The sequence below is a fragment of the Quercus suber genome, unplaced genomic scaffold (assembly GCF_002906115.3).
Source record: "Quercus suber isolate HL8 unplaced genomic scaffold, Cork oak 2.0 scaffold_1318, whole genome shotgun sequence".
Lineage (NCBI taxonomy): Eukaryota > Viridiplantae > Streptophyta > Magnoliopsida > Fagales > Fagaceae > Quercus > Quercus suber.
Window position 1 is genome coordinate 1 of NW_027070707.1, and position 12371 is coordinate 12371.

At 39.9% G+C, this 12371-nt stretch overlaps 1 protein-coding gene across 1 annotated transcript; it reads left to right on the forward strand.

The window, feature by feature from the left end:
- Positions 1-1850: 1850 nt before the first annotated feature.
- LOC112008517 (uncharacterized) lies at positions 1851-2861 on the forward strand. The gene has a single exon (XM_024040842.1). It carries the CDS (start codon positions 1851-1853, stop codon positions 2859-2861), a length of 1011 nt encoding a protein of 336 aa, XP_023896610.1.
- Positions 2862-12371: the final 9510 nt, after the last annotated feature.

Consider the following 12371-nt stretch of genomic DNA (forward strand, 5'->3'; position numbering starts at 1 on the left):
TGTGAACAGTAAAAATGTTTTTTACTACCAATTTGACTCGGGAATACATACTATTGTTTTTATTTTTTGTTTTTTATTTTAATTTTATATATATATATATATATATATGCTAATTGAATACAACTGCATTAAGCTCACACCCAAAGCTACGGAGCCTACGTGGAGAGTTGGATCAGGTAGAAGCATTGATATAGGCCTTGCAGAGCTTGATTTTCCTCTAAGCTGACCTCCACTTAACTTCAAGACCTAGAAATCCATAAGAGTATGATCTAATTAATCCGGAAACAAGAACGTGGAACCCTCTGATTTTGCGTCAAATCTACAACTTTTAGGAGGCCAAGATAATTAGCTCTTTTCCTATTTCCAAAACTGAAAACGAAGACAAGCTAATCTGGCCTCTATCCAACAGAGGGGTATATGTATGAAGTAAAACAAGGATACCAGGCTCTCTTGTAAACTACCCAGCAGAACAAAAGAGTTAATATTGGAAGAAAAGGATTTTGCCGTTTTGGAAGATCTTATGGAAGTTGAAAATTCCTTTCGGACTTGTCATTTTCTTATGGAGAATCCTGAACAACATTTTGCCTGTTAAATCTCTTTGCCTAGGGAAAAGAAACATTGCTACAGATCAAATGTGTATCCTATACCAATCAGAGGAGGTAGGCATGGATCACCTATTCCCCTCCTGTCCATTTACTAAGGCAATGTGGCTTGGCTCTAGTCTAAATATTAAGTCAGATCTTCTACAGCCTATCTCAATCATTCATTGGGTGCAACAATGGCTGCTGAATATAGAGAAATTTGACTTCTTAACCCTCAGTTTGAAAACACCTTAGCTGTAATATTGTGGTCTCTCTGGAAGAGCAGGAATCAACTACTATTTGAAGCTAAGACCCCCAACCCTTATCATTAATGGCTTGCAATGTTTTGAATGACAGGTACTACAAAGCATTCAGTTCAGAGAACAGTAAACACCAAAATGGAGGGCCCTAGTTACTCAACCAGATTGGCAGATACTTCTGATAGCTGGGCATAACAGGAGAAAGTTGAAAAGGGGAGGCATGTCTTATCTAGAAAAAGACAGGGAAGGAAAGGAAATCTTCAAAGGCTGCCACTCCTTTAAAGACTCAACGAAAATGCAGGCAACACTACTGGCCGCAAGAGATGCAGTGCAAAAATAACGATACCTTGAAGAAAAGTTACATACCTTTTAATGAAATAAAGCAAGGTTTGTAGAACAATTTTTTTCCCGCATTAAAAAAAAAAAAAAAAACATGGTTGTTGTGTTTTATATTTTTGAAGAAATTTCTATTGGATTTTTTTTCCCCCAAACAGCCTTGTTCTAGGTCCAGTTAGAAAATGGGCCAATCAGGCCTCGTTATTTTGTGTAGATATCCTAGAACCGCAATGTTGATGTTTTCTTTGAGGTATCAAAGAAAAAAGGAAATTGTCGTCATCATTCCAAGGGCCTTCTTATCCTTATCCATCTATATAGGCCATACATTCTGCATTTGATTTATATGATATAAGCAAAAAATAATCATGAAAGAAATATTGTAAAGCATACAAAAATGATAAATAAACACACGTGCGATATGAGAAAGGACGTTTAAACTTCTAAGAATTTTCTAATGGCTCCTTTTCTCTCTAGAAAAGAAAAAGCCAAGTTAGCCCGTAGTAATAAGAAAGTAAAGGATGTCCGTCACACTGAGTTCGACGGCCATATGAGGGAAGGCCAGTCTTCCTGTCCACTGAGTCAGGGAAGTGCTTGACATCCTCTATCCTTCAAGGACAAGCTGATAGGAGAGATACCCGGCGCTTATGTACAAGCTTTTAACTTTACCGAGCTAATGGAGGCTGACGAGGACTCAGATGCTGAAACTGATGATCTCAGGGACGGTCTCATTGCTGTCAAGTTCCCCAGGGAGCTAAAATCTCGGATTCGGTCCCCGTGGAGTAAAGCTCTTATTGTGAAAGTCTATGGAAGACCAGTTGGTTTCTCATTCCTTCATGGCAGACTTCTCTCTCTGTGGAAGCCAGTGGGGAAGATTGACTGCGTGGATTTAGGTAAAGAGTTCTTTTTAGTCCGGTTCTCTACCAAGGAGGATTGTGAGGTTGTGCTTAGGAATGGTCCATGGTTCATTGGAGAGAACTTTTTATCCATTAGACCTTGGGAACCAAACTTCAAGCCAGTTGAGGCAAACGTCTCCTCGGTTGCAATTTGGGTGAGATTGAATGAACTCCCTATCGAATATTACCACGTAGAAGCCCTCCAATTAATAGGGAATGCGATTGGTAAGGTTTTGAGAATAGATACACACACAGCAAATGAATCCAGAGGTAGGTTTGCACGCCTTTGCATTCAGGTAGACATCGGGAAACTGCTTGTCACAGCTCTCCTTATTGGTGGCAAAGAGCAGCTCGTTTGTTATGAAGGAATCCAGAGGCTTTGCTTTGCCTGCGGAAGGATTGGGCACCGACGTGATAACTATCCTTATGTTGTCCGATGTGAAGCTACTCAGGCAAGGGAGGCCGATGGAGATAACGATACGCTGGTGGACCGAGAACGCATGGCGCATGTTGTTGACAGTCCAGGCACTAAACCGAGTACATCCAAGGATGCAGGAGAGTGCGAGGACATGTTGTGTGTGGACAAATTGGAGGACGATCCCAAGGACATGTATGGTCCATGGGTAATGGTAACACGGAAAAGGAATGGGAATAAAGCGACAAAAAAAAGGGACCACATTGAGCAGTACACGCTGAAGAAGCAGGAAGAAATAAAAACTAGGATTAATGATTTGCCTTTCAGGGAAGGTAAAAGAAAAGTTGCGGTGAACTATAGCCCAAATGAGGCCTAAATGGCCAAGGCAGTCCATTCCATAGCAAATGGGGTGAGAGGTTTAGGCCAAAGCTCTGGGAAGGCCCACATTGAATCTGGAAGCCTAATAGCCATTTTAAGCCAATCCGTGAGGGGTAAAAAAGGGATTGCCAGGAGTAAGGTATCTTTAACATCAAAGAAGAAATTGGCAGCTCATTCTGTTGGCTTAGAAGCACCCACATCTGCCATGGCTTCCTTTTTAGATATTAACCCGAACCAAACCTTTAACTTTAAAGCTATTAGCAACGGGCAATCAGTGGACAGAGGCTTAGAGAAAGGGATGATGGCAGAGCAGACGGGCATGGAGGTGCGAAATTCTGCTGAAGAAGTTGGAGAAAACAATGGTGAGATATCTTGCTCTAAAGTTACATCGGTAGTGAAAGATATGCCAGTAGAAATCCAATGTCAGGGTGGGTCAGAGTCTAGTGATCTAGGCTGGACCGTGAATGGCGCCTTGCGAGTGGGAGACACGGATAGGCTGGGTAAAGGCCACAGTGTGGCAGATCAAATGGAGTTTGAGGAAGAAGGAGTGGGTCCCCCTTCTCTCTGAAAAATTTTTTGGTTTTATTCTCTTGAATATAGCCATGAATTTAATTGTATGGAATTGTAAGGGCGCCTTGAAGCCCAATTTTCAAGGCCATGTTCATGATCTTGTTCGGCAATATGATCTAGCTATTTTTGTAGTTGTGGAAACTCGTATTGGTGGAGATAGAGCTCGGGACATCTCAGATAAATTGCCTTTTGATGGTGCATTTCGTACAGATACTATCGGGCGCAAGGGTGGTCTCTGGCTTCTTTGGGATTCAAACAGAGTTGAAGTAGCTCATCTGGCTAGCTCGGAGCAAGAAATTCATTCTACAATTAAGGTACGTGCCTCTAATTCTAGTTGGATGCTGTCTACTGTGTATGCTAGTCCCAGAAGTGCTGAGAGACATATTTTGTGGAGTAACCTTTCTAATGTAGCTGACCTCCATAATCTGCCTTGGGTCATTGCGGGGGACTTTAATGAACCCTTAATGATGCGGACAAGTTTAGAGGCAGAGTGGTTAGTGTTAATCGGTCCCTTTTATTTAAAGAATGTTTGGATAAGTGTAATATGGTGGATTTAGGGTTCTCTGGTCCAAGGTTTACGTGGACTAACCAAAGGGAAGTGCAGGGTCTTATTCAGGAAAGGATTGACAGATTTTTTTGTGAATCCAGATTGGTATCTTATTTATCCAGATACGAGGGTAACTCACCTTACTAGGTGCCACTCAGATCATTGCCTAGTGCTTCTTGAGACGAAGCCTCAATGTAATGTTCGTCGTGACTGCCCCTTTAAGTTTCAAAGATTCTGGTTGTCGGATTTATCCTTCCCTATGGTGGTTTCCCAGGCTTGGAGTCAGGCTTCTCATCTTCACGAAGCCATTTTCGCTGCTAAGGCTACCATTTGGAATAGGAATCAGTTTGGCAATATTTTTATAAAAAAGAATTGGGTCAAAGCTAGGCTGAATGGCCTGCAGAGGGTTATTGCTATTAGGCCTTCGAGTTATCTTTTGGAGCTTGAAAATGAGCTGATCCGAGAATTGGACATGATCCTAGACCAAGAGCATGAGTTGTGGGCTTTGAAGTCTCGGGTTAACTGGATGGTGCAAGGGGACCGTAATATGGCATTCTACCATGTTTCTACTCTAGTAAGAAGAAATCGAAACCGGATCACTGCAATTAAAAATAGTGTGGGAGAATGGCTCAATAGTGAGGAGGAAGTGATGGCTCTCATCCAAATGGGCTTCTATGACATCTATTCTACATCTCACACTTTTACTTATAGGGAATCGAATCAACTCAGTAGGGGGTGGGTCTGCCTTACTGATGAGGAGAGGGACAGCTTAAGCTCCAGGGTGATGGATGAGGAGATAAAGGCAAGCTTATGGTCAATGAAAGCAAATAAAGCCCCGGGTCCGGATGGGCTTCACGCTGGTTTTTTCCAGCAATTCTGGCCAACTGTGGGGGAGTCGGTGTGCCGAGAGGTCAAGCATATTTTTGTCTCTAGGAAAATGCTAGAGTACTTAAACTGTACTAATATAGTGCTCATTCCAAAAATTAAAGGCCCTGAAACTCTTGGAAACTATAGGCCAATTAGTCTCTGTAACACAGTTTACAAAGTTGTTACGAAGATTATTGTGGCCCGGTTAAGGCCCTACCTGGAGAAGCTTATTTCCCCTTTTCAATCAACTTTTGTGCCGGGAAGGAAAGTAATAGATAATGCAATTATTGTGCAAGAGCTAATCCATTCGATCAGTAGAAAGAAGGGTGCCGTGGGATATATGGCAATAAAAATAGATCTGGAAAAAGCTTACGATAAGCTGGAATGGAGTTTTATTCGAGAGAGGCTTATGGAGATAAATTTGCCGCAAGAGTTAATTGACCTCACCATGAGTCGTGTGTGCTCGGTTTCATCTTCTGTGCTCTTTAATAGTGGCAGCCTTGAAACTTTTTATCATTCGAGAGGCATTAGACAAGGGGACCCCCTGTCTCCTTACCTATTTATTATCTGTATGGACTATCTTAGCCATCTTATAGAGGGGAAATGCAGCCAAAAGCTCTGGACCTCGGTTAGAACATCCCAAGGAGGGATCCCTATTTCCCATCTCATGTTCGCTGATGATGTGGTGCTGTTTGCTAGAGCTGATCATGCAAGTTGTTCAACTATAAGGGATGTTCTAGACAAATTTTGCAGCAGATCTGGCCAATCCATTAGTGAAGCCAAGTCTCGGGTTTTCTTTTCTCCAAATGTGGATAGAGATCAAAGGGAGTCTCTTTGTGACATTTTGAGTTTTGCCTCTATTCCAAATCTAGGGAAATACTTAGGGATTCCCATTAAACACACAGGTACATCGATGGATGTAAATTTTGTTTTGGATAGGGTCAAGCAAAAACTCGTGGGATGGAAGGCCAACCTGTTATCTCCAGCTGGTAGGTCTGTACTCATCCAATCCTCGTCGTCAACGATTCCTTCTTATGTCATGCAGTGTGCCCTTCTGCCTAGTAAAATTCTTGAAGGTATTGACCGGGTAAATCGCAATTTTCTATGGGGTTTTTCAGATTTAGCCAAGAAGATTCATTGGGTGGGTTGGAATAAGGTGACTAAACCAAAAAATGAAGGTGGCCTTGGGCTGCAAAGTGCTAAAGGAAGAAACACAGCATTGCTAGCAAAATTAAATTGGAGGTTTCACACTGAAAAGGAGAGCTTATGGGCCAGGGTTTTGAAAGCAAAATATTGCTCCAATTGTTGAATTAGTTCCAAAGATCTGAACTGCCTTCCTTGCTCTCAAACTTGGAAAGGTATGAAAATGGGAGCAGATTTGTTTCGACAAGGTTCAAGATGGGTGATTGGAAGAGATAGCAACCTAAGTTTTTGGCATGATAATTGGACTCATAAGGGGCCTTTAAGGCAGCAAATTCAGGGTCCTTTGCCTTTGGGGGTTTCGGATTGGAAAGTTAAGGATATAGCGGACCTAGGAGGTTGGAAGTGGGAGCTGGTCCCTTTTGCTCTCCCTCAGGATTTGAAGTTGGAAATTCAAGCCATTCCTTATGCGCTTGCTGCAAATAGCATGGACAGGATAATGTGGAGGGATTCTCTGTGAGGTGATTTCAATATGAAAAGTGCCTATAGTTTGGTTGCCGGATTGGATCAGAATCTAGTCTACAGTGGGAATTGGATTTGGAAGCTGCAATCTCTCCCTAAGATTCAGTTTTTCTTGTGGAAATGCACCCACAACAGCATAGGAGTCAATGAATGTCTAGCTGCCAGGGGTGTGAACGTTGACCCATCCTGTCCTTTATGCAAAAAGGAGCTTGAATCTATCTTACATGCACTTCGGGACTGTGACTTGGTAAGGGTGGTGTGGAATGAGTTGGGAGCGTTGGGTGTTGATAGAGGCTTCTTTGCCTCAAATCTTGGGGACTGGATGATGACTAATGAGAAATTGGACATTGCCCTCAACCAATTCTCTCCCCTATGGAAAATTATTTTCTCTTTTACTGTGTGGAATCTTTGGAAGAATTGGAATCAGGCTGTTTTTAAGAGGCGGCCTCAAAATTCTAATCTTGCGAAGGATATTATTGACTCTGCCGTGGAGTTCTTTCATTGTGCTGTCTCCACAAATCATTTTCAACCTTAGGTGACTATCCAAGTTCGTTGGGAAAAGCCTGATTAGGGGTGGATGAAGATTAACACAGATGGGTTGTTATTGGGGAATCCAGGAAGGGCGGGTGGAGGTGATGTCATTCGAGACTGGACAGGTAGATGGATTGTTGGGTTTTCAAGAAAAATTGGCATAACAACCAGCTTATTGGTGGAGCTTTGGGCCATCCGGGATGGTTTAATGCTTTGTATTGAGCGAAATTTCTCCAAGGCTGAAGTTGAACTAGACACCAAGGCAGTTGTGGACATGCTTACAAATCCGCAGTATGACAATATGGCCATTCATTCCATTCTAGAGGACTGCAAGTTCCTGGTGTCTCAAATTCTACAAACCCGAATTAAGCACTGCTACCGTGAGGCCAACAGATGTGCTGACATGTTAGCAAGGAAGGGTACTGAGCTGAATGTGAGTTTGGCTATATTTGCTAACCCACCATTGGATATTCTTAATATTGTTGAGGCTGATCTCAGGGGGATTAGTTTAGATAGGCGCTGCCTTGGTTCTTTCGTTTCTGTTTAGTTTCTTTATTTGTATCCATTTGACCAAAAAAAAAAAAAAAAAAAAGATATGAGAAAGGACAATGGACACATTTTATATTAAAGCATGGATTAAGTGAATGAAATAAAGAGTTGTTCTAAAAGCAATGAAACATGATACATGTAAGGACCAGATTTGGCTTCCTAGCCTAAACTGTGTATGGATCTAGACCCAAAAAACCCAAAACAATGAATTTTTAGAAAATGAGTTAGAAAATTGGGGTTCAATGAATCAGACAAACACTCAGGTATATTTAGATGACAAGAGAATGTAAATAGATAAGGTTATACTAAAAATCATCCTTGGCAATGTCTGAGGAGATCTGTTCTTATATGATTCTCTTAGGTTGGATTACAAAATCAGTTCTTAATGTTACATTGTTTATTTCTAAGTTCCTCGATCCCCCTCATCTTGGAGTGTTTCTTCCACTATATAGTTCTCTTTAGACAATTTTGACCCTCCACTTGTTGATCATCCAAGTTGATATTTGAGTGCTTGTCCTATCGGACACCCTTTCAGGTCCTCTGCGCATTGGGGTAGCCAACACTACACTGTTCAAGGGTCTTTTCCACATAAATGCAGTCAAGAAGTTAATTGCAGAGCAATTAATACAGTAGTAGTAGCTTTCTCCTAAGATATTCTAGGACTCCTCCCTGTATGATGTCTTTGTAATGCTCATCCACATCAACAGAACTTCTTGGAACATTACTGTGGTCGACAGACTACCTCTTCGAACCTCGGCTTTGGCTAGCTGAGGAGGCATCTATCCTCAGCCCATCCTGTTGAGCCATTATGACCAAAATTAACTTTTTCTATCTACTAACACAGTTTCTTTTGACAAAGATACCTCTTTCTCGGACAAACTCTTGTTCTCGGCCTGGGCCACAAGCCCAATATATAAACAGACAAAGAACTTCTGGACCCAATGTTCCTACAATACATACCAAAACACTGACTTGAGGTATATCAATGTATAAAATATGTAAAGCACTAAATTGATTTGATAAATATTTCTAGTTGTACAAGACGATAACCGGAGAAATTTTTTGATTGGAACTTCTGATGATGTTTTCTTGTAATTTTGAATAAATTAATGTAGTTCTACCTCAGCAACAATATGCTCTTTAAAGAACTGCACTGTTCAAATTTTAAAAGAACATCAGAACTACATTGATAACATTAATAAACATCCTGCATTGGCCATAACATTAAAATAGCTAAAAAAATGACAATAGTGTCTAGAACAAGTCTACATACCTTGATATATATATATATATATATATAAACTGACTAATAACATAGTGCTACTAACCTGTGAATAATGGCGATGCCAGCCCTTTTGTTCCTACTAAAATGATAAAGAAAATTGGAAGAAGAAGCTAACACCATTTTAATCTAGAATCCAAAAAACACAATTGAGCTAAGCTCTTAATGCCAGGGGGAGGGGCAATGAGGGGAAGAAAATTAACCGTAGACACATGTTAGCATACATATTGGAATCTACATAATGCAAATCTTTAGGTATGTTATATGTATTTGGTGAGTATATTTGGTTGCCCAGGATTAACTGAATATGGTTTAGACTTCTTATTTTCGATATGTCACTACATTTTAATCTCTCATGAGAGTAACAATGCCATTTCAGTCAAGTCATGGCAGTCCTCATTTCATTTGCCACATCTACATTACTAAAGAAAAAATTCAAACAGATAATCATCTCCATCCCAAAATAGTTTGCATGAGCAAATAGTTCAAATCAATCACTGATCTTGGTCTTGGTTGTTACTGGACCGATTTTGCTACGATTCATAGTACATATAGGCCTCATTTCACAAGGCCTATAATTCTCAAATGCTTGCGCCAGGTTTGGGCCTAAACAATGCATAGCAATTTGGTTTCCTGTGGATTAGAATTATTTTGCTACTAATGCATGGTTGATTTTTCAAATTCTCAGAAACCAATTGCTTAAGAAATCAGTAATTTGTCTTTTTGAATGCATTTCTTTCTAAAGTGCCCCCTTTTTCTTGTATGAATGAGAAATTTTATTTAAATAAAAGTAAGCTGCAACAACAGCAAAACAAGAATTGTTCAAGCAAGCAGCAACAAACCAGTTGCGCCTCCCTTTGAGATCTAATCTACACCTCTAGGAACATAAAGACTCTCACATAACTCCAGCACCCTAATATCCCTCTACATAAAAGTCTAAATGGCTTGCAACGTTCACCAAATCAAAAGAAAACAAATCCAAATCCCAAATCTCACCCTCTTCACCATCCCAATCTCAAAACACGAACGCAAATATATTCATTTCTTTTTGTTGTTGTTGTTTTTTTTTTTTTTCTCTTTCTAATGTTTCAAAGCAAGGAAAGGAGCATGGATATAGCTGTATTCATATGAAAATGTGAAATCTTACCATGGGAAAACCTTGGAATACTTCAAGAACACCTTCTACAACTGCAATTTACATATGGTGATTTTAGAAGCAGAATGAAATAGACATGGAATCAGAATATACTCTAAGGCTTTGTCAAGACTGGTAGAAGCTGACAACACAAAGGAGGTGACAATGAAAATCTGTAATTGGAGTAGGGAGTGAGTTTCTGTTTTATTTTGTAATGAATCAATCAAACTTCAACTGGAAATTGAGAGAGAGATTACCGGTCATGCATGTTTGCCAAAATACCAAAACAAAATAAAAATCCCAACTTGTGTTGCTCATCTGCCTCCGCTCTGCCAACCACAAAGTTGACTCCATCCCAGCAACCAACCATGGCCTTTGCCTTGTGGCCATGAATTGATGTGTATTGACTCACAAAAATCTCACTCAACAAAAATAATTATTCACAGGTTCTTTGCTCTTTTTATTTTAGGTAATAGATATAGATCGTAATACACTTTTAGATTTAATCAAAATTAACTCTTCTATCCATTAACAAAGGACATAGAATAACGTATGTGACTCACAACAATAATAACTTTCAGTATTGTGAATGTAAAGAGACAATATCAAGAATGTTCTAACTTCCAAAACAACAAAGGTAGTAATCAAGACAAAAAAAATTGTAAAGGCAAAATTCCCATATTTGCTGCATAATTATGCTTCCACACTTCTTGAAGTTCAAATGAACTCAAGGCAATGTAGCATGAGGATACTGAGAGTATTTCATTCTGCTGAGCAAAGACCAAGAAAAATGATACTAATAACAATAATAAAAAAATATGAAGGGAGGGAGGGGACTAGACAAATGGGAACTACAACTTAAGAGCAGCAATTGCTTCAGGTTTAAAATCAACCCTGAGACCCAGTACACGCCTAACTTCGGCTGGGGTTAATCTCCAGGTCATAGGTCCCGAGTTCTCACCCCAGAAATCTAGAATCTCAGAAACCTTCTCCAAGTTGAGGATTGTAGCCATTTGAGTAATACGAGCAAACTTATCCCTAACAGTCCTCTGAGTCATGCTTGAGAAATGGCTAACCAATGCCCTTGCATCTCTGTCGAGCTGAAGGCCTCCAAGTTGACTGAACCTTTTCTGCATCATGATCACTTCGAGCCTCTTAACGATGAAGTCAATGACCAAATGAACAAATGAGTCATAGTTGCTGGCAGTCATTAGTGGCTGAAGCCATGCCACATTTATCTCAACGGCATGAAGAAGCCTCTGAACCCATGGATCATTCACCTCATTGTCTGCATATTCAGCCTCTGACAGTTCATAACTGATGGTTGCTACATTATCTAACACTGGACGGATTCGAGGTGTCACAGTTGCCACAAGCTGTTCCATGCCAGCATTCAGAGCTTGCTTGAAAGTGTTGCTCATATCACTCAATTCAGACAAACAAGATTTCACTTTTTCTCTATCAGCTGGTGCAGGGAATACCTGATAAAAACAATTTAAGTCTATTTAATGCAAAAAAGATGAGAATTATTTTAACAAATAAGCAAGTTAATATTACTTGAGCAAAGGAACCTAACCAGGGGTATAACCACATCAGATAATGTCTCACACAAATATATAAAAATGAGAAGAACAAAGCCTAAGAGAAGCATCCAGTATAAGAGCCAAGTTTTCACGTAGGATCACACAATACAAAAAGGATAAGAAGAAAAAAAAAGGGGTCGAGTATTAAATAGGAGACCTGATTGATTTAGCATGGACTGATGGAACAATTGCTCCCTCATAAGAGTTGACAATATAAACCTGAACTCAGCCCATACCGGACATTGTATAAAAAGCATAAAGTACTATTGCAACCAATTGAAACAAGTATGTCCAGGAAAAAAAGACAATGATCGACACAAGATACCAAAATTTCTTTCCATGGAAAAAAATAAAGAAATACAGTGTCAAGCCCATTGTTATTAGTCTCAATACCCAAATAGTTCTTTATGGCTAGTTGCAAGTGTCAGTGTATCACAGCTTTCAACAAGCAGCAAAACTAAGCATTAAGGGATGCTAAACAATGGTCTCAGTAGGTTGAAGGATCTTTCTAAATCTGAATAAATATCAGCAATAGTGAACAAAAATTGCCAAGACAAACTGGGCATTAGAGCATTATAAACATGACCAACTATGTTACATTTGGAATAGATTACCAATCTTTTTCAGATCTCAGTAAATGCTCTAGAGCCTTGTCATTCTGTCTTAAAAGTCACTCACTGCCTTTGTTTAAATTACTGGGTTTCAACATATCTCGTGAGCCAAATCCATATAGTATGTAAGCTGCTATACAGCTTCAATTGGTTCAAACTTCAAACGAAGCA